Source organism: Eptesicus fuscus, chromosome 4 (assembly GCF_027574615.1).
Source record: "Eptesicus fuscus isolate TK198812 chromosome 4, DD_ASM_mEF_20220401, whole genome shotgun sequence".
NCBI lineage: Eukaryota > Metazoa > Chordata > Mammalia > Chiroptera > Vespertilionidae > Eptesicus > Eptesicus fuscus.
In genome coordinates, this window is record NC_072476.1 from 69,510,698 (window position 1) to 69,536,531 (window position 25,834).

Sequence of the window (25,834 nt, forward strand, 5' to 3'; positions counted from 1 at the left end):
CCAGGCCAGCATGGCTCAGTGGTTGAGCGTCGACCTATAAACCAGGAGGTCATGGTTCCATTCCCAGTCAGGGCACATGCCCAGGTTGCAGGCTCAATCCCCAGTGTGGGGTGTGCAGGAGGCACCCAATCAATGATTCTCTCTTATTGATGTTTCTCTTCCTCTCTCTGAAATCAATAAATAAATATATTTATTTATATATATTTGACTGTAGGTAGATGAAAATCTAATTAAAATTTTAATGGTCAATCATTATAGTAGACAGAGCAACTAATATTCCTGTTGTTAGCTTAATCAGTGTTAAATGGTAGGTAAGTTTCACATGGTAGAAATAATCTATGCCAAGTGTTTGTGTGCTGTTTTTTGCTTTGCTTTGCTTTTTTTAAACATTTAAACAAAATGTTACGGAATTCTTCATTTTCCATACCTTTAATTCCTGTTAATTTTTTTGAAGCTTATCCATAGGTTTCCAATGAAAATATATTTTAAAGTTAAAAGGCATTCCTCTTTACTTAAATTATTCTTGACTTTCTAAAAACAATCCCAAAAAAATCCCAAAAGTTTGAGATTTATCGCAAATAGAAACTAAATGCTTGCTTTATTTTATAAAAAACAACAACAACCTGATTATTAGCTTAGGTGAGCTAAAGTTAAGAAAGTCAGTAGAAACTTAATTACAAAATGTACTAAATAGTCGGTCATATTAAACAGTGTCTATTTCTAATATATAATTATTAGACATTTCCATAAGGATGTATAAGGATAATTTCCTTAGTATGACATTCCAAAAATGTAGTATTTTATGACCTGTGAATAATTTTTAACAAAATAAATGAAAACCATGCTATTATAAAATATTTAAAAATGACTATTACCTATAAAATTTCAAAATATGGTGTTTATACAAAGAATCCTTATTTCAATCTAGCAGTTTAAAGCACAGAATAAATCAAACTATACAGAACCTGAGTGTATTAATTTGATGTTGTCATATACAACTTTCTTTGCTTTCTGTCAGTAAGGAGATCCTAACAATGGGCATCATGCTTTTCTTGGTAATTTGATATAAGCAAGTTATAATGTATATAGTATTTAATTTCTTGTGGCTTTTATTTGGGAAAAAACCTGGAGGTGTTCCATTTAATGTTTTGAAGAACATGAATTATATTAGAAATATTTTTTTATTCAGAACATAGAATTGTACCTAGTGTTTATAGGCAGCTAAATCCTTTTTTGCAAGTTCTAATATTGAGAAAAGTGCTTGTCTATAAGTTGTAAGGATACAGACTGGAAAATATGTAAATAGATTAGTTCATAAAATGGTTTCAATAAAGGTTTAAAATGTTATTTTAATTATCATTGTTTTTTATTTATCTCAAATACTAATGATAAAATTTCAATATAATCTGAAGAGAAGCTGTGCCACATGTTACTTTGAGTAAATAGAAAACTATGAAAGAAAAACCGTTGTTTCTATTCTCATCCCAACATAAAAATATATATATTTAGTAGGATTAAAACTCCTACTTTATTTAGAAGAATTTGTAGTCATCTATCAATCCCAAGAACCCTTAGGAGCTGAGGTTGTGTGAGCCTGGTTGTAAAACCCTCCTATGGGACTTTTCATTCCATTAAGTAGAATATATCACTGGCATCCCAATGGTAAGTCACAGATGTTTGCAACAGGAATCAGATATGTATGCAGAAATACTCAGGGTATCTCTTGAGTGTGAAGAATGAAGTTATGAAGAATTAGGTTTTGAAATTCTAGGAGCAGAACAAGGCATGAACTAAGGTGGTGCTGGTGAGAAACTTGAAACATCAAATGATATATTACCAGGAATAAAATTCCAAGAGTATTTTGCTCACTATAGAGAAGATACTATGATTGAAACAATGATACAAAGATATGCGTATCAGTCAGCACGCTCCCAAAAATACGGAAATTCTAGGTCCATTCAATTTAATTTATTCAGTAAGTGGATTTGATTTTGTTATGAGAAAGCTGTTCAGCCCTGTAATAGTTAAAAACACTTCTGACCCTAGCTGGTTTGGCTCAGTGGATAGAGCAATGGCCTATAAATTGAAGGGTCCCGAGTTCAATTCCAGTCAAGGGTACATGTCCAGGTTGCGGGCTCAATCCCCAGTAGGGGGCGTGCAGGAGGCAGCCGATCAATGATTCTCATCATTGATGTTTCTATCTCTCCCTTCCTCTCTGAAATCAATAAAAATATATTTAAAGTAATAGTAATCCTATATAATAAAGAGCTAATATGCTAATTAGACCGAATAGCAGAACAACCGTCCGGAGGAAGCCAGAACAACCGTCCGTGAGGGCCAGTCTGGACTGTGAGGGCTGAGGCCCTTGCACGAATTTCATGCAAGTAATAAATAACACTTCTGAAGCCGCCTTACTCTTTTGTAGTCTCTGAAATAACCAATTCTCCAGGAAAATGGGAAGAGGGTGCCACATTTTTGTGGATCTCTGGAATGTAAGTGCCAACAAAATGTGATTCATACCTATTATGACACATGGATTCTTTCAGTTATTTTCAGTATATCAGAATTATTTTCTATAAAGGGTTTTAAATATCATTTTTTCTAAATTATTAGAGTAGGCTCACTGAAATCTCTTCTTTCCAAGTCTTTTAGGTAATACAGTATCATAAGGACATATGCCTAATACACAGTAAGCACTCAATATGTATTTCTTGATTGGATGAATTGGAGCATAACTCAATCATCACAATTTATATGGTAATTAATTCAGACCAAAGCAGAGAAGGATTATGAAACCAAAACATAAAATAATTTATAAGAACCTTTTTTTTAGAGATTAACTTTGATTCCAATGGCTTGTTTAAATTCATGATTATGTGGTTCCAGGATATCATAGAAAACTTGTTTTTTGTCAAAATAGTCTCTAATAAAAAGTAAATCTTCAATGGAATAGTTATCATTTTTTCCAGTCCAAATAGTCAGGCTGTACCTGCATTAAAATAAAACAGAATTCTATAGTTAAAAGTGGAAGATAAGAAACAGTGATAAGGAATTCCAATAAGCCTAAAAATAGTTTGTCTCCAACCAAAATTCACACCAATAAAAAACATTAGTTAGCAATGGTGAAATGATTCCTTCATTCCTTCATCAACATTAAATGGACTAGAGAGAGGGAAAAAAAATTACATTGTTGTTGCTAAATTAGCTAACTGCTGTATCTGAATTACAGGAATGTTAAATGGCTTTAGAAACCCAGACTACTAGCACTGAAAATGGGCCAAATTTTGGACAAAAGAACTGAGGAGATTGCACTGCTGATCAAGGAATCTGTTCTCGACATAAAAATTATTGCTCTAACCTGGGTTTCCTCAGTAGCCTGACCAGAGTCAAAGCACAACTGGAAGAGACTGTGAACAGACACAAGTGCCACTGACACCCCCAACACTCATTCACTTTGTAAGTGGCTTCACTATTCCTTCTGGGGATTTTTGTCTGAGATATACTACAAGATGTCATTGAGAATACCAAATGGAGTAAATTTAGATCTACTTCTGGAGTTAAAAAACAATAATAATATATGCAGATTTGTTATGGATATAAGAATATGCTCAGCCCTAGCTGGTTTGGCTCAGTGGATAGAGCAGGTTTGACTCAGTGGATAGAGCGTCGACCTGTGGACTGAAGGGTCACAGATTCAATTCCAGTCAAGGGCACATGCCCAGGTTACGGGCTCAATCCCCAGTGGGGAGTGTGCGGGAGGCAGCCAATCAATGATTTTCTCTCATCATTTATGTTTCTATCTCTCCCTCTTCCTTCCTCTCTGAAATTAATAAAAATGTATTTTAAAAAAAGAATATGCTCAGAATTTTAATGCTATTTAAATTGTATATTTTCATTTCAGTGACATTTCCCTGTTGGACTGGAGTCTAGAGAAATGCAAAGCTGTTAGTTTCGTATTTTTCTCCATAAACATGTCAAAATCCAGCGGAAAATCTCCAAAGCATTTTTTCTACTAATGATCAAAAAGTAGTCTAATGAAGGCATATATTCTTTTTATATTGACAAATTCCTGTCCTTACGAATGGTGACACCATTTTGGAAATGTAATAGAGGGAAGTATTTGTATTTTCTCCCATAGCAATATTATGTGACAAATCAAAATGGACTTTTAAAGAACACAGAAAAGAAAAAAAACGAGAATTACTTTATAAATCTATTATTTTTGCTAATATGGCATCTACTGTATTTGAGCACCATGGTGACAAAATGTATAAAAAGACACGATGTGAACTGAAGTTAAAAGAAGAGCTTTCCAGCCCTAGCCGGTTTGGCTCAGTGGATAGAGCATCCACCTGTGGACTGAAGGGTTCCAGGTTCGATTCTGGTCAAGGGCACATGTCTGGGTTGTGGGCTCGATCCCCAGTAGGGGGCATGCAGGAGGCAGCCAATCAATGATTCTCATCACTGATGTTTCAATCTCTCTCCCTTCCTCTCTGAAATCAATAAAAAAATATATTTTTTTTATAAAAGAAAAGCTTTCCAAAGCTTTCTAGTGTTCTCTCTTTTAATCTTCCCCCTGTTGTACTTAAACTGAAATAGGAAAAATAAAATCGCCTAAGGATATCTTAAATTGTATTCCTTCAAATCAATTCTCAGGTCTTATATTTAAAGCCCTTTTTATAGTGAAATACCATATGTAGGAAAAATGCATAATTGTACATTTTAACAAATTATTAGAAAACTAGAGGCCCGGTGCACGAAATTTGTATATGGGGGGTGGGAGGGTGTTCCTCAACCCAGCCTGCACCCTCTCCAATCTGGGACATCCCTCTCACAATCCAGGACTGCTGGCTCCCAACTGCTCGCCTGCCTGCCTGCCTGATTGCCCCTAACTGCTTCTGCCTGCCAGCCTGATCACCCCCTAACCACTCCCCTGCCAGCCTGATCGACGTCTAACTGCTCCCCTGCTGGCCCGATTGCCCCTAACTGCCCTCCCCTGCTGGCCTGGTCAACCCTAACTGACCTTCCTTGCCAGCCTGGTCACCCCTAACTGCCCTCCCCTGCTGGCCTGGTCACCCCCAACTGCCTTCCCCTGCAGGCCTGGTTGCCCCCAACTGCCCTCTTTTGCCGGCCTGGGCCCCCCCCCCCCCAACTATCCTCCCCTGCAGGCCTGGTCGCCCCCAACTGCCCTCCCCTGCTGGCCTGATCACCAACAACTGCCCTCCCTTGCCGGCCATCTTGTGGTGGCCATCTTGTGTCCACATGGGGGCAGTCATCTTGTGTGTTGGAGTGATGGTCAATTTGCATATTATCTCTTTATTATATAGGATTAACTCCAGTGTAACTAAAACAAGTCAAGAAATAGAACATTACCAGCACCTCGAGAAGCACCTTTGTCACTGCCCCACCACAACCTTGCCTCTCCCCGGGAGTCCTCACAACCTTGACTTTTGTGGTAGCCATCTTCTTGCTTTTCTTTATTTACCAACTATATATTCATCCCTAAATAAAACAGTTTAATTTTTCCTGTTAATGAATTTTATATAAATGGAATCATATGGTATAGAATATAATTTTTGGTCTTGATTCTTTTGCTGAACATTGTGAAATTTATCCAAGTTGAATCATGTAGCTACAGTTTATTCATTTTCTTTGGAAAATAGTTTAGCATTATCTACTAAAGTTGAAAATATGACCCTGACCAGTTTGGCTCAGTGGATAGAGCGTTGGCCTGTGGACTGAATGGTCCCAGGTTCAATTCTAGTCAAGGGCATATACCTTGGTTGCAGGCACATCCCCAGTGGGGGGTGTGCAGAAGGTAGCTGATTGATGTTTATAACTCTCCCTCTCCCTCTCCCTTCCTCTCTGTAAAAAAAAAAATATATATTATATAAAAATATATATATATATAAATAAAATATGAATACTCTAAGACCTAAAAATTCTACTCCTAGAATTCCCTCCTGATATAACTGTTCTAAATGCAGGCACATGTGCACCATGGTGTGTGTGTGTGTGTGTGTGTGTGTGGCGTGCGTGTGTATAAATGTTCTCAGCAGCAATCTTTTGTAATAGTCAAAACCATGAAACAGCTCTGTCCAGTAGGACTCAGCAGGTTGAGCATCGTCCCATGCACCAAGAGGTCACCTGTTCTATTCCTGGTCAGGGCACGTGCCCAAGTTGTGGGCTCACTCCCCAGTAGGGGGTGTGCAGAGGCAGCCAATCGATATTTCTCTCTTATACAGCTGTTTCTCTCTCCCTCCTTCTCTAAAATCAATAAAACCACGAAACAATCTAAATGTCATTCAGTGATAGAAGAGATAAATAAATTGTGATATATAAATAACAGAATGATAGTTCTTTATGAATCTATAAAAATCTTCCCTAATTCTGCCTATCCTGTTCATGCTCTTCATGGTATCATTTGATAGAAAGAATTTCTGAATTTTAATGTATTCAAATTACTCAAACATATCCCTTTATGACTAGTGATTTTTGTATCTTGTTTAAGAATTCTTCCCCTTGCCCAATGTTGGGAAGATATTTTCTAGTGCTATATTCCATTAAAGCTTTATTATTTTACCTTTCATATTTAAAATAAGAAAACTCTGAAAGAGATGGAGTCAAGAGAAATGCAAAATTAAGGATAGAGAAAAAGAAATCATCATCAACAACAACAAAGAAGAACTAGACAGAGACATAGAAGAACCCACTTAGTGCAATGCCATGAGGTGAAAGACAAGGAAGCTTCAGACCGAGGGGGTGACCAGCAGTACTTAAGTGTTGCAGAGGTAAAGAATTTGGCTTGAACAAAGTGTGATCTTCAAATGAGAAATTTCAGGAGAGTGATTGGCTACACGAGAAGTGGAAGATGAGAAAATCGAGGTAAGAGATAATGAAAGAAATGGGATGGTAGGAACATCTATTTGAACATGGCAGCCTAAAGTCAGCACTGCTTCCCTTTTCTCCTAGAATCACCCAAAAGCAACAAAAAGAACAGAAGAATGAAAACAGAAACTTGATATTCAATGAAATTAAGAAAGAGCTGAAACTGAAAATTACAAAACAGGTAAAAAAAGGTTTCCAGTAGCAATACTGGTAGATCAAGGCCAGATGCGTATATAAGGAGATGGAGTTCGCCCATGTAGCAGTTTACAGAGGAAGCCTACAAAAGCCACTTACAGACGAGGAGCAATTTCCACCTAAACACTTTGCAGAGATTTCCTGGATCAGCTTTGGTCCCGAGAAGCAGTGGTGACAAGGAAAGACTTTACACAGGAATGCCATAGGGAACAAGGCCACTGCTGTGGAAACCCAACATTTTAAATTTAAGAAATAGATGAAAGATTTTACTTAAACTACAACCACCTATCAGCACTGACTGGGGAGAAGTTAAAGGTTAAACAACTCACACATGAGACTCTCTGGGTCATAAGATCCATAGTCCTGGTTCCTCTCAAATATGAACTTTGCACAAGTACCTGATCTAGAAGACCTCACTTTCATTAAAGTAGAATAATCAAAATAACTTGGCAGAAGTTTTATACAAGAGAGTACAACAAACTATAAGAAAAAAACAAATGGCAGATGGAATAATAAATACCTCATCTCTAAACTACTTTCAGATAGCTGAAACAGATAAAACAAATGAACAAAAAGAATGCCACAAAGCAGATGAAAACCACAACCAAACATTTTTTAAATGATGCAATTGCCTCTTTGAAGAAAGAGCACAAAGCAGAGATATGAGCTCAAATGCAAGACAACAGAAAGGAGATGATAAGACATTAACTGGCAGATCTTAGGAAAGAAGTAGAAAATTAATACTATTACAAAAACAAGTTTAAATCTAAAGGTACACAAGGAAGAAAAGACATTACTGAAAATACAGTAAGGGACAGAGAAGACAAATTATAAAATCAAGTAAAATAAAATGCAAACAAAAGGAGAGACTAGAGAGAAAATAATAGATAACAAAGATAAGCAAAGGAGATGTACATATTCATAACAGGAGTCCCTAAAAGAGAAAGCATAGTGTTACAAATGCAAAAGAACAAATACATAAAAATATAACTCACAGAAATATTTCAGAAAAGAACATTTGAATCTACATAGTGAAAAGAAATCCACATCCCTGTGTCTCCATAAAGTATAGAATGGTCCTTACGGAGACACAGTCTAGTAAAATTACCAAGCCTCAAAGACAAAGAACCCAGCTGGCTGGAGTGTCTTCCCATAAGCCAAAAGGGTTGTGGGTTCGATTCCTGGTCAGGATCCGTAGAGGAGGCGGCCAATTGATGTTCTCTTTTACATCAACGTTTCTCATTTTCTCTTTCTCTCTCTCTCTGTCTCCCTCTCTCTCAAAAAAATCAATTAAAAATATCCTTGGGTGTGGATGAAAAAAAAAGTTTTCATGGAATAGACTTCTGAAACTATTATAGAATTCAGAGGGTAACTATTTTATCTGCTTAAAACTTTGTCAATGTATAACAATGAAAAAAGTGACATTTACTGGGCACCTACTATGTGCAAAAACTGAGGAAGAGACAATGTTAAGGTTCATTAAGAAGCTTCACTCTAGTGAGGGAGTCTGTATGCTTACAGAATCAGTGTTCATATTCTTTCCTACACACACCGTCTTGACATAATCAGTTTGCATCTTTTGTCTCTGTCTCTCACACACACTCACATGCACACTCTATGCTATAAAACTTATACATACCTGTTTGATTTCTTTAACAGCCAAAGAAACTGAGAACAAGACTGCCTGACTAATGCTGCTCTGACAGGAAAAGTTACAGGCTGACTTAGTTCACTGCATATGCATTCCATCTCTTTCACCATTGTCCAACTATAACCTGAAATCAAAAGAAAGAAATTTAACTTTTCTACTAGAATACTAAAGTCAATTAAGTAAAAACTAAATTACATATGTAAATTCACAGGTAATTCATGCAAACTTTCATTTGAATACAAATTGAATTAAAATATCACTTAGTGCAAGAAAATATTTTGGGTGGAAAATGTAGATGAAAATTAAATCTAAAATCATGCCACAAGTAATCTACAGCAATTATGAGAAAAAGAATGCCTTGGCTGGGTAGCTCAATTGGTTACGTATCATTCTGGTTGCGGGTTTGATCCCCAGTTAGGGACATACAAGAATCGATCAATGAATGTATAAATAAGTGGGACAATAAAAATATCCCCCCTTCTCTCCCCACTTCTTCTATCTCTAAAATCAATAAATTAAAAAAAAGAATTTACTAATATTTCAAGTGCAAAAATAGCAAATTTTGACACAGTAGTTACTTTAAAGATTCTAAGACTTTTAGGCACTTCCTCGTCATTACTATTCCCTATAAACTAAGATTTTCCATTTATGTTAATTAAGTTTTCTTTTCTAAGAGAAAGATGGCTACTAGGTATTGGTTAGCTAATTAAGTAATAATTAACTTCAAATTTTTAAATTTTATTTTATTTATTTACTTATTACTCTTTAATTTATTAGGGACATTAAACTTCAATTTTTAAGTTTTTGGCTAGTCCAGATTTCTAATACATTTTACCTAAAATAGACATAGTGGTAAAACTGACTTTTATATATGTGCTTTAAATCATGTTAGGACATTGTAAAAATCACACCTGTTTATAAACAACTTTAGGAAAAAACATTTATATTTCTAAAATAACCCAGAATCTATCAAAAGCAGGTTGTAAAAAAGCATTGGTCAGTAAAAGAGCATTTTACAGAAAGCCTATGTGAATACGTTAGGTTAGCAGTTAAATTTCTCATGAAAGAAGGAAAATGTCTGCTTTCCTTTTGAATCTGAAAAAAATTATACATCTTTAATTAGAAAATTGCTAATAGAAGCTACACTTAACATTACTGTTTATATTTACATTAACACAAACATAAAATCTCTTTATAAAATTTGTGGCATAAGAGGCAAGGGAGGGTAAAACACACGCTGGTGATGCCAAGAGGCCAGTGGGGAAAAGCAGCCTTAAATAATCCAACACCAACACGACTTACAGACCCAGATACGGTTTAACGCAATTCAAACCTGAGGTTCAAGCCCGAGTTAAACAGTGACTAAAAGGAGTTCAGAATCAGTAAGCAAGATATTCAATCATTTCTGGTTTACCTTCCTTAAACACTTTAAATTATATCATTTTTAATGAAATTAATAAAAATTTAAATGATTAGAAAATTGAACTAGAATTAAGTTAAAACATACTATTTTTTTCTCTCAATTATAACAATTATTGGTCCCAGGGGTTATAACCTACATGTCACTAGAAAGCAGTTATTCGAATCTCAAGTTAGACTAAAAAACTTTCTATCTAAAACAATATTACTTTGGGTGGTGAGCACACAGTGAAATATACAGATCTTATATCACAGAAATGTACACTTGAAATCTCTATGTTCCTATTAACCAATGTCACCCCAATACATTTAATAAAAAATAATAAAAATAAATAAAAACAGTAAATAAGTAAAAAGTGAGTGCCCTAAACACAGGATAAAAGATCACATCTCCATAGGTTCTAAACACCTTCTTAGTTTATCATTTTCACCACTTGGACAGGTGTCCATAGCATCTGATTGCTTACTGGCTGCTTACCTGGAAATCACTACCTAGGGATGTACGAAGAAATAGGAAGATGAATTCAAATAGTGTAATAAGTTTCAGCCAGGAAAAAGAAGCTGAAAATATCAGGTCCTTCTGTAGGAATACGTGAAGGAAAGAAGGGATCGAGCCTAGAGGAGAAGTTCATGGCCTCCCACACTCTTGTCCAGCCAAAGAGAGCAGGAGGGTACCAAAGTCCCAGCACCCTACATGGGAGCCCCTTCCAATGTCTAGGGAGCAGCACTCATGCTCTTCAACACTCTCCCCCTACCTCTGGCCTCAAATCACATGGAAAGCTCTTAAAACCATTTTTAAAAAAAAATATTTCATCTAACAAAGGGAGTTTGCTCCACAGTAAAAAGAAGGGAAAAAAAAGACTATAGAATGTTTTACAAGTTCAAAGAGACCAACTTAGGATTTGTTTAAAGTATGTACAGAGGCTGCTTTCGTTATTCTAGACCTTGCCAATAAATATTTCTCATGGAAGCTGGTGACAGGATGTCACCAATGAGTGAAGTGTCTACTGAAATAATAGGAAGAAGAATCATACACATATTTTTAGGGCTAGACCTTTCTCTCCATTAGACTCTTAGATTTTGTGGAATGTGTTTTTGGTTTTGTATCAAAGGTATTTTTATATTTGCAGTATTTATAAATTTTTAAAATATATATTTATTGATTTCATAGATGAAGGGAGCGAGAAACAGAAACATCAATGATGAAAGAGAACCACTGATCGGCTCCCTCCTGCACCCCCCCCACTGGGGATCGAGCCCGCAACCAGGGCATGTGCCCTGACCAGGAATCAAACCGTGACCTCCTGGTTCATAGGTCAACACTCAACCACGGAGCCATGCCGGTTGGGCTAGAGTATATTTTAATTTGCCCAACAAGAAATACATTTTAAAAAATCATTACCTTCATTTACTTTCTCAGGATGCCATCCTGTTGTCCAACCTAGGGAAAATGTCACATCTGGAAAGAAGGAAGTCACAGTGTCTATAAAAGGCTTTGCATCCACTACTCTGCTGTTTCCATTTGGACCGGGAAGAATATCAGCGTTAATCCACACAGGACGCTTCAGATGCTTCTTCACATTTTCCAAGAGCGTCATGGCTGGCTCTACAGCTGCCAGACTGAAAACACAGTTTGTTGTCAATGACCGATACACCTAGAGATTTTGAAACAATAAGGTTTTAATCAGACTACATAATTTTTCCTCTTAAAAAATGTATACACAAACTTTACTGGAAACTATACTACTTACAATTCTGAACCATTTCAGACCCTTTAAGGCCTATGTTGATTTCTAAGAAAATTAGCTTTTGGTGAATACTGTGATGGGAAGCTAAGAACCTGAGAGATGGATGTTGGGGGGGAAAAACATTCAGCACCCCCTCTTCACATTTCCATCTTTCTTCCTAAGGGACTGGCATCCTTCTGCTTATGCTTCTACCGCTTTTCACTCACTCCTTTTGGGCCTCGACTTTAAGAAGAGAAACTGATAATCCCCTTATTTCTTGGGTCACGTTTATTAGTGAGCAAGGATACTGTGCATTAAAACCAGAGGAAACCAGCCACGAGCCTTTCACTCTGCTCCCATGTGGTAAGCTCTTTTTCCCCACTCTTCTGCCCCTTTTAAATTTTATAAAAATGTAAAACATGTTTTTCAATTACAATTACCATTCAGGATTATTTTGTATTAGTTTCTAGATGTACAGCATAATAGCTAGGTAATCATATACTTTACAGTGTTCCCCCTGATATTTTCAGTACCCACCTGGCACATACATAGTTACTACAATATTATTGACCATATTTCCTATGCTGTACTTTACATCTCCATGACTATTCTGTAACTACCAATCTGCACTTCTCAATCCCTTCCCCTTTTTCACCCAGTTTCCCAATACCCTTCCCCTCTGGCAACCATGAGTCTATTCTCTGTACCTATGAGTCTGTTTCTGTTTTGTTGTTCATTTATATTGTTCTTTAGACTACACATGTAAGTGAAATCATATGACATTTGTCTTTCTCTGTCTGACTTATTTCACTTAGCATAATACCCTCTAGGTCCATCCATGCTGTCTCAAATGGTAAGATTTCATTCTTTTTTATTGGAGGCCCAAGATCTTAGTGGACTAATAAACTCTAACGCTGCAAATTCTAATGTAGATGCTGTATTTCTCTGTCTCAAATGCACTCTGCCTTGAAGGGTATCAACAATTCTGATCACCTGACACTGTACTTCCTAAAAATTCCCCCATTTTTGGTAGCAAGCACCTTATACCTGTGATTCCAAAGCTTGCGTGTCTGCAAGTCCTATGGGGTTCTGCTCCTCCTGGGTGCAGCACGGGGAAACCCTGAAACTCTTTTCCAGAAAGGACTCTGATTTCTTAAGAAATCTGGTGTTTGCAGAGGTTTTAGGCATTCTCAATTTAGTAAGCTGACATAGGGCTGTTTAACATTGGTTTTCCAGCTGACAATATCTAGTGTCAAACAGCATTTTCTCCTCAAAATTGAAATTCCATCAGCATATGTAAGTGTTGACTACATGCAAAGCACTGTGCAATAAGAAACTATGACACAAAACACAATGAAGCAAGAATTTAATATACATATTCCATTTTATATGTAAATATTTTAGTTACCACTAATATAGACTACTAATACAAAAAGTAATGATACCCTCCCTTACCAAACACTTAAATATGGAAAACAAAACCTACATTAAGTAAAACATAAAACCTTACTAAGGCAAATAACACTTTTGTTGTTACAGTTCTTATTTTTCTAGAACTTGACAAGATAATCGTAAAGGAGTAAATGTGGAGGAAAAGCCTGGAAGACTCAATACTATAAATCCTGTATAATGACACATCCCTCCCAATCCTACATAATAAAACCCTAATATGCAAATCGACCAAATGGCAGAATGACTGGTTGCTATGACATGCACTAACCACCAGGGGGCAGACGCTCAATGCAGGAGCTGCCCCCAGCCCACAGGCCCCAACCGGCAGCAGCAGGGGGTGGGGCCAGCGAGAAGGCAGCACTAGGTCAGCCAAGGCAAGTGCCAGCAGGGGCCCCAATCGCCTCACCAGTTGCCCCACAGATCGGCCCTGACTGCTGGCCAGGCCTAGGAACCCTTCCCGTGCACAAATTTCATGCACCAGGCTTCTAGTTAAACTATAAATTCCATGTAATTCTAATTACATTCTCAGTTCTTATATGTATTAGTATTAAGTTTCCCATAAAGGACTGTCTAAAGGTTTGCCACAGTGATAATTTGAAGAGGGAAGTCCTGATCAGAATACTATCTAAAATTTCTCTTTGCTTAGTACTTTTCTAAATCCCTAGAAAAAAACTTAAACTTAGTTTTTATAGAATAGATTCTTTTTCTTAAAAAGTTTGTATGTCAAACTTCTGAGTATCACATCCTATTTTTCTATTAAATTCATTTAAAAATTAGGAGTGATAATTAAAATCATACTTAAAATTGCAAAAACTCATTTAAAATTACATTCTAAGGGAAATATTTTGGCTAAAACACAGGAGTTTGTTACTCCAAATAAAATTTTTAAATCATCATATATTACTTAGTTATTATTATTACTTAACAAGTTAAACTTCAAGATACAAAACAAGAGCTAGTAAATTTTGACTAAAAGGTCATTCAGCTTCTCTTACTGAGAAGGTGAAGAGTTTTGCTTCAGAGTGTAAACTCTAGTCAGATGGGCAACACCCTTCAAATATGTTATTACCATAAAGTCTTTTTTTTTTTTTTTACTGGCCTTTTGTGGTAGCTGTCAATGTTGAAGAATGAATGAACTACCCTGCTGGTGTAGCTCAGTGGTTGAGCACCAACCTGTGAACTGATTCCTGGTTGGGGCACACGCCTAGGTTGTGGGCTTGATCCCCAGTAGGGGGCGTGCAGAAGACAGCTGATCAATGATTCTCATTATAGAAGTTTCTCTCTCTCTCTCCCTCTCCCTTCCTCTCTGAAATCAATAAATATATATATCTAAAAGAATGAATGAGCTAATCTGACTGGCAAGGAGCCAAAGAATACACCACAGGGAATAACTCAAGGGGCAATAATAATCATACAAAAAAACTAAACACATGAAAAGGCAAGGAGATCTAAAACTTTGAGTCACCAGGCATTGAAGATCAAGTATTTTGTTTCATGGCATATTGAACTGGCTCCAGGAAATCTGAAATCTCGTCCTCCCTCAGCTGCCAAACTCAGCTGTTGTCCTTGAGTACATCACTTAACCTCTCTGGGACTAAATTTCTTTGTCAATAAAATGGAATTGAAACATTCACCATCTTAAAAGTTTTTCCATTTACTGTAAATAGCTCTAGAATTCACCAACAGTATAATGAGGTTTACTGGAATATTTAGCCCCACAACAAATGACTAGAGTCGTCTTAATAACTCTATGAATAAGATTTCCAAATACATATATTTTTTTCTCCAGAGGGTGGAAGGGAGAGGCAGAGAGGGATAGAAACATCAATGATGAGAGAGAATCATCAATCAGCTGCCTACTGCACACCCCCTACTGGGGATCAAACCCACAACCTGGGCATGTTCCCTGACCAGGAATCAAACTGTGACCTCCCCGTTCATGGGTCGACGCTCAACCACTGAGCAACACCAGCCAGGCAGATTTCCAAATCTTTATTAATTTCTTGAGATCATTCAATTTAAAAATATTGTTCAGAGATGAAGTAGGCTTACCACAAATCTTAGATTTTCATAAAAGTTGCTTTAGTACTTATGGTGAGCTTCTAGGGTGACCCAATATATTTCTGGCTTGACCTATAATTTTCACACTACCAAAATACCAGAAAAGTAAAACTTACTATGAAAGCTACAGGGAAGGAAATGACACTTAATCTTGCTCTTCATTATCAATGCCTCCAAAATACTGTTTTTAAGGAACATTTCAGTTATTGAAGAAATCTAAACAATTCCCTATTCACAAATATAACAACACAAATCAAGTAGAATATGCATTAACTACCTCAACAAAATTCTCTCAATTCCTTCTCTTCTGGACTACCTTTTAACAAAGGTAGCATTGTAAATTTACTGTTGTATTACCACAATGGTCACTTACAATAAATTCCTTTATAAAAATGAACTGTAAACAGCTCAGTGGTCTTAGAGCCAGTCCTAGAATGTATCAGTCTGCGATTCCATTTCAATTTAAGTAAAAGTACAAAGTTAGTTAGTCAGGCACAGATATGAGAAGCTACTAACTCCTCCCCACCAAAAAAAAAATTATTCTGTAACAACCAAAAGACTGAATATATTTGTACAAATACCTCTTAAAATCCAGCTTGATGCCTTTATTGCTTTTCGTAACTTCAGTCAGCCATTCCTGGAGAGTATTATCACTACTTGTTTCAGGAGGATGGGCCATGATCGGTTGGCCATGGTCTGATCCCTCACTTGGAAGGAGGACATCAGCCTCGATCATGTGGGCAGTACCTGTCCAAATAAAAGAAGTTAATACTTACAAAATAGGGACTGCAGAAGATGCCATGGCCAGTATCCTTTTGAGAAAGATAAAAGGTCTCTGGTACCTGCAAATATGCTCAGATATTTTTTAAAGAGTTGAATTCATCTTTTACCCAATCTATATACACTGAGTGGCCAGATTATTATGACCACCTGACGTTTGTAGGCAAATTAGCCGAACACTGCATCGTATGGGATATGGAAGCCGAAGGCCTGTTCGAACACCTTTGCTATCTGCAGTTACCAAGATAAAACATCTCCAATTCGCACAGGAACACAAGGATTGGACAGTCGAGCATTGGAAAAAAGTCATGTGGTCCGATGAATCACATTTCCAGTTGCATCATGCAGATGGCAGAGTGAGAATTTCGCAGAAACAGCATGAAAGCATGCACCCCACATGCATGAGTACAACCCTTCAAGCTGGTTGGGGGCAGTGTTATGGTTTGGGGCATGTTTTTCTGGCATGATTTAGGCCCTTTAATTCGTGTGGAACAACGTCTGAATAGCACAACATACCTAAGTATTGTTGCTGATCAAGTTCATCCTATCATGTTGATGGCGTATCCCAATGGAGATGGCTTCTTCCAACAAGACAATGTGCCATGCCACAGTGCTCGTATTGTGTAGGAGTGGTTTCAAGAACATGAGGGAGACTTTACCTTGCTTAGGTGGCCCCCACAATCACCAGATCTCAATCCAATTGAGCATTTGTGGGACGAAGTTAAAAGAGCCATCAGGCAGCTGGTTCTACAACCATCAGATCTCACAGAACTGGTCAGTGCTATTCATCAGGCATGGTGTCAGATTTCTCACATCACCTTTCAACATCTCGTGGAGTCAATGCCAAGAAGAATCGCCGCAATACTGAAGGCAAAAGGTGGCCCAATGAATTACTGATGGGGTGGTTATAATAATCTGGCCACTCAGTGTACATAAAAGGCTAAAATGTTAAGTGTTTGACTGGTAGCTATGATGCGCACTGACCATCAGGGGGCAGGCACTCAACACATAGGTATGGAAACATGGAAAAGACTGATGAATCTCAGGGGGGAAGGGGTATCGGGGCCTGCGGGATCGAGCTGAATCTATGCACCAAGCCTCCGACATCCCCGAGGAGCCCTGGATTGCGAGAGGATGCAGGCCAGGCCGAGAGACCCCACCGGTGCATGAATTCATGCACCAGGCCACTAGTGTAAATATAAATAACTGCACTGACTTACTTTTCAGTGCCTCATTCATTTGTGCCTTATGGTTAGCAGCATGATACCAGGTGACCTGGGCACCATCTTCTGTTGTGATCTGGTTATTTCTCAGAAAATACTGCAGTATATTTTCACTCCAAGATCCTAAAATAAAAGCATTTTCATGAAAAAGAATAGATTGTTTTATATGGGGTAAATAATTTTAATAAAAAGGGCACAGCAGAGAGAATAAAGTAATTAAACGGAGAAAAACATGAGATTTTAAAAAATGAGAACAAGTATGATATGGCAGGTATTTAATATATATATATATATAAATATATAAACATGCTACATATGATATAAGTAATAATTAGTAAACATATAGGATAGTCTGGATCTCAGAAGCATGAAAAAGCATGTAGAAAGAAAAAAAAACTGGTAAGATACAGATATTTTAAAGCAGGAATTTTCACACTGTGTTACATGGATTCCAGGCCCCTTAAATAAGTAAAACATGTTAAGCCAAAGCTATATTAAAAGCTTCTAAATTTTATACAATTTAATTGTTTTCTCTACCTGAAGCCCTATTCCATATTTACATTAACAATTTAGAACCTTAAATTACACAGTTAAGCATATTTACCTTCAGATTATGAGTCTCAGCAACATTTATATGAATGACTAAGTAAACACCTGAGTTAATATTCACAGATTTATCTAGCATGTACAAATATACATAATTCCCATATCTATAATTACTTTTTGGCAGACCAGATTTTATCTTAATTAAACATTAATATGAGTTAACCAAGACCAAAACACTTCAATTCAGATCTGTCCCAAAGTATGCCATATCCTGCAAGCAATGAGAAAAAGCTGAAAAACAATGAAAACAGTTATCTATAATCTTACCGCCCTAATTCTTGTTCATTTATTTAAACATTTAAGTGCCTGCCAAGTGGCTGCAAGCTCCCTATGCAGGAGATTGTGTCTTCTGTAATTTATTAATTCTGCCTAACAACAGTTAAAAAACTAAAAATGGCCATCATAAACTGCTGATAACACATTCAGAAAAAGTAAAAATTGATTACAGAAAAGAGGAGCATATAACTTCAAAATAACATACATGGGACTCAGCAACCACTCTGTATGTGGAACTACAGAATAAAGGAGAGAATTAGCTGCAGCATCCACTATCCCCCAAGCAATATCCTGCCCAAACACTAGGCCCTATTTTGCGTATGTAATAGAATCAGAGACTTTTAGATGAAAATAAAGGCCATCATATTTTAAATATTTAAGGTAGGCATTTTTAGAAGGCACATTAATTATTGGCTATAACAGACATATCCAACAATGGAAAAATAATTAAATCATAGTATATTCTCAAGACAAAATATGTGACTGATGTGGATGTCAACAATGAAGTTTTAGAGATACACCAGAAGCCTCACAAAAAAGGTAATTGTGCACATTACCAGAAAAAAAGTAAATGTTAGTTAATGGTATATACTGGCCTACAATACCATTCAACTATTAAGCAAGCTGCAGTCAAATTTTTAATAAGGACAACCTATATACTAATAATAAAATGCCATGACTCCAGAAACTAAAAAAAAATTTAAGTAAAAAATTCTCCTTGCCCTGTTAATAGATGAAATTGCTACCTTGTACTTAACCACAACTGTATTTATCTATAGAATTTAAGATGACTCCGATTATCTATGATATTAATTCTATTTTAAGTAGGCTGTAACTCTGAAGATAGGGCCAAGAGAAAGGCAAAATTAGTTGCAGTTTTTTGAACTAAGACTTTTGAGGGAACCGTTTTTTTAAAAAAAAATTGAGTGAAAGATACAGTGAGTTCACGTATGTCCCTTCCCCTATTTTTACATCTTTCTGTGGTGATGTTTTTAAATTGATTGTGGTGATGATTATATACCAACTCTGAATATACTAAAAAACGAATGAATGACATGCTTTAAATGAATGAACTGTAAGGTGTGCAAATTACCTCAATAAGAAGAAAAAAAGAAAAAAGATTTTAAAAAGAAAAATACATCCATCCTTTAACCCAGAAATTTCACTTTCATAAATTTTCATAAATTTATTCCATAACAGATGTGCTTATATGTGGGAAATGACACATTTGATATAAAGATATTTATTGCAGCACTGTTTGTAAAAGCAAAAGAGGAAAATAACCTAAATATCCACCAACAGTATATACACTAAATAAATTATAGTATACCTTGCAATGAAACATTAAGCAGCCATTAAAAAGAATGAGGCAGCCCTAACCAGTTTGGCTCAGTGGATAGAACGTCGGCCTGTGGACTGAAGGGTCCCAGGTTCGATTCCGGTCAAGGGCATGTACCTTGGGGGGTGTGCAGGAGGCAGCTGATCGATGTTTCTAACTCTCTATCCCTCTCCCTTCCTCTCTGTGGAAAATCAATAAAATATATTTTAAAAAAAAAAAGAATGAGGCAAATCTCTATATATAGATACAGAGTCATCTCAAAGTTATGTTAAGTGAAAAAAAGCAAGGTGGAGACTATAGATACTGTAATAGGAAGAATAATGACACACACACACCAAAAAGCCTTCTATGTCCTAATCCCTATAAACAGTGAATATGCTATATTACATAGCAAGGGGGGATTAAGGTTACAGATGGAATTAAGTTTGCTCCTCAGCTGACTATGAGATGGAGACATTAGCCTAAATAATCCAGGTCGGCTCAATTTAATCACAAGACCATTATAGGCGAAAGAGGGAGGCAGGAGAGTGGGTGTCAGAGTGATGCAATGTAAGAAAGACTCAACCAGCCACTGCAGACTTTGAAAACGGAGGAAGAGATCATAAACCGAGGAACTCAAGCGGTCTCTATAGTTCGTTGACCGCTATAAGTTCAGGAGCATGGAGTCCAGAGGATGATTAACACAAGAACACTGATTCCCCCCAGACCCTCCAGAGGGAATGGAGCCACGCTGACCCTGTGATTTTAGTTCAGTGAGACCCATTTCAGAATTACAAAATAACAAACCTGTGTTGCTCTAAGCCACTAAAAATTAATGCTTTAAAAAACTAGTTGGTATGTTTTTTAAATAGTGAGAGAAACTTTTAAAAAGAGATAGACAGTATATGATGGCAAATATACTATGACCTTAACTATATTTTCTTAAAGTCAGAATTGTTCAAAAATGTACCATCAAGTTACTTTAGGGGCCTCTGAGTATTATCATTATGTGGATTCCTTTCCTACTTCAAAATACTTTATAAATGTTCTATAATGAGCATGCACTATGTTTACAATCAGGAAGCAATTTAAACTGAAAAAATGGTTGAAGTATACAAGGTTATTGTACAAAAGTCAATTGCATTTCTATTTATGAACAATGAGCAAGTGGAATTTGAAATGGAAAATAATACCATTTACATTAGCACCCCAAAAACTGAAATATTCAGGTATAAATCTAACAGAATATGTACAAGATCTATATGAGGAAAACTGCAAAACTCTGGTGAATGAAATTAAAGAACTAAATAGAGAGATTATCCATGTTCAAAAATAAAAAGATAATATTGTCAAGATGTCAGTTCTTCCCAACTTGACCTATAGATTCAAGCAATTCTAATCAAAATCCCATCAAGTTATTTCATGGATACTGACAAACTGATTCTAAATTTTTAAAAAAACGCTTACTGATTTACAGAGAGAAAGGAAGGGAGAGGGTAAGAGAGAAACAACAATGTGAAAGAGAAACATCGATCACTCTTGTGCACCACCCCACCAGCGATTGAGTTCATAACCTGAGCATGTGCTCTGAGCAAGAATCGAACAGGCAATCCCTTGATGCACGGGATGACAACCAACCAACTGAGCCACATGAGCCAGGGCAGATTCTTTATTTTATATAGAGGGCAAAAAACCCCAGAACACAATATTGAAGGAGAACAAAGTAATGACACTATCCAACATCAAGACTTACTATAAAGCTAAAGTAATCAAGACAGAGTTGTACTGGTGAAAGAATAAACAGATCAATGGAACAAAATGAAGAGCCCCCAAATAGATCTCCATAAATATAGTCAACTGATCTTTCACAAAGGAGCAAAGGCTATACAATGAAGCAAAAACAATCTTTTCAACAAATGGTTCTGGGACAACTGGACATCCACAACCAAAAAATGAAATCTAGACAAAGACCTTACACCTTTCACAAAAATTAACTCAAAATGGATCATACACATAAATGTAAAACTATAAAACTCCTAAAAGATAATATGTAGAAAACATAAATGACCTTGAGTATGGCAATGACTTTTTAGTTATGCACCAAAGGCACCATTCATGAAAGAAATAATGAATTAGCTTGACTTAATTAAATGAAAAACTTCTGTTCTGGGAAAGACAGTATCAAGAGAATAAGACAAACCACAGACGGGGAGAAAATATTTGCAAAAGACACATAGAATAAAGGACTGTTATCCAAAATATACACAGAACCCTTAAAACTCGACAATAAGAAAACAACACAATTAAAAAAGACCTCAACAAACAATTCACCAAAGAAGATAAACAGATGGCGAGCATATGAAAAGGTGTTCCACATCATGTGTCATAAGAGAAACACAAAATAACAAAGTACAACTGATACCATCCTATATAATAAAAGTGTAGTATGCAAACTGTCCCCTCGACTGGGAATCCGCCCAGGAGTTTGACCAGGGGGCGGGGCCAGCCGGGGGAAAGGAGGGAGTACCCGGGCTGCTGGTAGCGGGCAGCTACCCTACCAGTGCATGACTTTCATGCACTGAGCCTCTAGTTGCAATATAACCTAGTTATTAATAACTGGGAAGAAGCAAAGAGAAGGCCAAATATTATGAACATGTCATTTGTGCAGCTTTGCCAGGAAGCTGCAGTTTAGATGAAAGCCCAGTAAAGTCTGGATGAACTAGGGAAGGTACCTGCCTGTCAATCATACCTAGGAATAGGTCATTGGCTATAGTAGGCGTGGCCACTTCAAGCACCTGAAGATTTGAGATACTTAAGCTCCTAAAAGGAGTTTTCTTCTTGCTCTCTTGGGACTCCTGTTGCAGGGGGTGCGCTCTCTTGGATCCCCTGCATTTGCCCACATGGCCCAGAGCCATGTGGACCCCATACAATGGACTGAATGACTGTAACTAGCATATTACTGTACTGGACCCAATTCCATCATGGAATGGAAACTTTGGATGCTGGGATTGCTTTTAGCTCTACTGAATCCCCAGATGCACATCTTCCAGGTCTGGTTTAAGGGAAATGGGACTTTACAAACCCAGAGATGTAATTCCACACAAATAAAGATCACTCATCCTCCCACGTGAGTCTCTGAAAATTCTTTTCCTTAAGCTATCCTAAGGACCCCACTCCCACTAGCAAAAAAAAAAAAAAAGAGACCACCCATGCATTTCTCCGATAACACAACTACACACCTATTAGAATGGCCAAAGTCCAGAACACTGATAAAACAAATGCTGGTGAGGATGTGAAGCAACAGGAATTCTCAATCATTGTTGGTGGGGATGAAAAATAATGTAGACACTTTGGAAGATAGTTTGGCAGTTTCTTATAAAACTAAATATACTCTTACCATATGATCCAGTTGCACTCCCTGATATTTACCCAAAGGAGCTGAAAACTATTGTCCAAAAACCTGCACACGGATGTTTGCATCAGCTTTATTCATAATTGCCAAAACTTGGAGGCAACCAAGCTGCTCTTCAGAGGGTGACTGGATAAACTGTGGCATGGCATACCCAAACAATGAAATACTATTTGATGCTAAAAAAGAAATGAGCTATCAAATACTACAAAGACATGCAGGAAACTTAAAAGCATATTACTAAGTGAAAGAAGCCAATCTGAAAAAGTGACATATGATTCCAACCACATGACATTCTGGAAAAGACAAAACTATGGAGATAGTAAAAAGATCAGTGGTTGCCAGGGATTGGGGTGGGATAAGGGTTGGATCAGAGTATTTGGGAGCAGAGAAACTATTTTGTATGATACCATAGGATTGGATATATGTCATTATACATTTACCTAAACTCATAGAATGTACAGCACCAAGAGTGAACCCTGGTAAACTGTGGACTTTGGGTGATTACGATGTGTCAATGCAGGTTCACAATTGCAATGCTCACTGGGGAATGTTGATAATGGGGAGGCTATGCATGTATCCAGGTAGGGGGACATATGGGGAATCTGTTTCTCCCGTTCAATTTTCCTATGACCCTAAAACTTCTCTTAAAAAAACGAAGAAGGGCGCAATATTCTTGCCATTCTTGGTTGCCAGAACGGTTTTTTTCCCCCTCTTAACACCCACGCAGAACCAAGGTTCCAGGCCGATGGACTGTGGACGCGCGCTGAGAACGCGGGTTGCCAGGATCGAAAGGAAAGGAGGGGTGCTGCCAGAGGTGTCTCTCACCATCTCTTCCCACGCACAGGGCGGGAAGAGAGCAGGATGTGGAGCCCGTTCCGCGGGGCGGGGACCGGCGCTTACCAGGGCCCCCAGCAGTCGTTGCCATGGTGACAGACGCCTGCAGTCCGCAAGCGCTAAGCCGTGGGCACCGCGGATGACCCTTCGCAGGTGACGTAGAAACACAACTCAACGAACGAGGGAAGAGCAGTCGGTCTCCAAGCGCGACCAGAGAGCAGCTTGGGAAGCGGAGGCGGAAGTGGCGTGGGCGGTGGGAATGCGCAGGCGCAGAGGCTGTGGCTGGTGCAGAGGCTGTGGCTGGTGCGCAGGCTCCGCAGGCTCCGCGGCTGTTGGGCTGTTCAAGTGTCGCGGGAATTGCTTTTTTGGGAAAAGTAGTCAGAAAAAAGGTAGGTAATTCTGAAGACAGGCCGGGGATCTGGGAAGACAGAGGCAGAGGATGAGGCCCCCAAAATCTTTTGGTCTGGTCCTGCCAAGGCAACCGCAGGTGGGACTCGAAATTGAATAAATCTAGGAGCTGTAAATTTATAACTTTTACAATTTTTCTTACTCCATTTGTTCAAATCGAATAATTCATTTCATAAGAAGCACCTTAGTAGTAATAATTCTGTTGTATTACGTTTTATTCTATATAGTGTTATTAGTTTTGTGGATGGAATATCATGACAAGGATTTCCAAGTGAAAAAATAAAACTGGAAGCAGATTTTGAAACTGATGAGAAGATTGTAAAGTGTACTGAGGTAACCGAGGAAGAAAATGCCTTCCCATTTACATGCTGGGTTTGGATATGGTTTTGTTTTTTTAACTGGGAGATACTGCACTACTCAGCTTCTGAATGTTTAAGTACAGCGTATTACACTTTCTACATTATATCTTGAGACACATATTTCTTACCAGACTTCCTTTTATAATGCCAAATTTGGTTTTCCATAGTATTTTTTATTTCAGGCTATTGTATGATGGCACTGCCTGCCAGCTCACAGTTAAGTTTTGGTAGCATTGCTGTATTTGTTTATTCAGAAACTAGTGTCCCGGTGCACGGATTTGTGCACATTGAAAGGAAATTAATTAGAAGGTGGCCAGTGGGGCGGGACTGGACAAGATGGGCTGGACACACCCTGGAGCCAGCCTCCCGGAGTCCCTCCCTTGCCAGCTGTACCTGGGGCGGCGCTGCGGCTTGAAGGGCATCAGCAGAGTGAGCAGGGTCCCTCCAGCAGGTGAGGATCCCTCAGCCTGGCCTGTGGGGATCAGGCCAAAACCAGCTCTCCGACATCCCCCGAGAGGTCCCAGATTGTGAGAGGGTGGTTTTTGGGTGTTGCACCCCAGAATTTTGCTCCCTCCTCTCTGGTTCCGGTTCCGGGGTGCCTCACCTGAGAACTGTAGCTGCCAAGTCACCACAGCTTGGCAGCTCCTGCATTGAGCGTCTGCCCCCTGGTGGTCAGTGCGCATCATACCTACCAGTCAGTCAGATGGTCACTTAACCTTTTATATACATTGAGTGGCCAGATTATTATGACCACCCCATCAGTACTTCGTTGGGCCACCTTTTGCCTTCAGTACTGCGGCGATTCTTCTTGGCATTGACTCCATGAGATGTTGAAAGGTGATGTGAGAAATCTGACACCTGATGAATAGCACTATACAGTTCTGTGAGATTTGATGGTTGTGGAACCAGCTGCCTGATGGCTCTTTTAACTTCGTCACACAAATGCTCAATTGGATTGAGATCTGGTGATTGTGGGGGCCACCTAAGCAAGGTAAAGTCTCCCTGATGTTCTTGAAACCACTCCTGCACAATACGAGCACCGTGGCATGGTGCATTGTCTTGTTGGAAGAAGCCATCTCCATTGGGATACGCCATCAACATGATAGGATGAACTTGATCAGCAACGATACTTAGGTATGTTGTGCTATTCAGACGTCGTTCCACACGAATTAAAGGGCCCAAATCATGCCAGGAAAACATGCCCCAAACCATAACACTGTCCCCA

At 38.0% G+C, this 25,834-nt stretch overlaps 1 protein-coding gene across 1 annotated transcript; it reads right to left on the minus strand.

Annotated features, from left to right (window-relative positions):
* Positions 1-1,522: 1,522 nt before the first annotated feature.
* On the minus strand, positions 1,523-24,121 carry FAM151B (family with sequence similarity 151 member B). Its single transcript, XM_008161985.3, has 7 exons — positions 23,909-24,121; positions 17,394-17,519; positions 15,975-16,140; positions 11,556-11,773; positions 8,723-8,858; positions 2,823-2,989; positions 1,523-1,767 (listed from the first exon to the last, which is right to left on the minus strand). The coding sequence occupies exons 1-6, from the start codon at positions 23,931-23,933 to the stop codon at positions 2,830-2,832; spliced, it is 831 nt and encodes a 276-aa protein (XP_008160207.2). The 5' UTR covers positions 23,934-24,121; the 3' UTR covers positions 1,523-1,767; positions 2,823-2,829.
* Positions 24,122-25,834: the final 1,713 nt, after the last annotated feature.

What these genes read in the sequence shown, in the direction of transcription:
- FAM151B (XM_008161985.3), bottom strand. Translation starts at nt 23,933, where the DNA reads ATGGCAACGACTGCTGGGGGCCCTG. An exon ending in ATCAAGCTGGATTTTAAGAG is followed by an intron (nt 11,774 to 15,974) that starts GTATTTGTACAA and finishes CTGTGTTTTCAG; the next exon opens with TCTGGCAGCTGTAGAGCCAG. An exon ending in CTGTTAAAGAAATCAAACAG is followed by an intron (nt 2,990 to 8,722) that starts GTATGTATAAGT and finishes ATTTTAATGCAG; the next exon opens with GTACAGCCTGACTATTTGGA.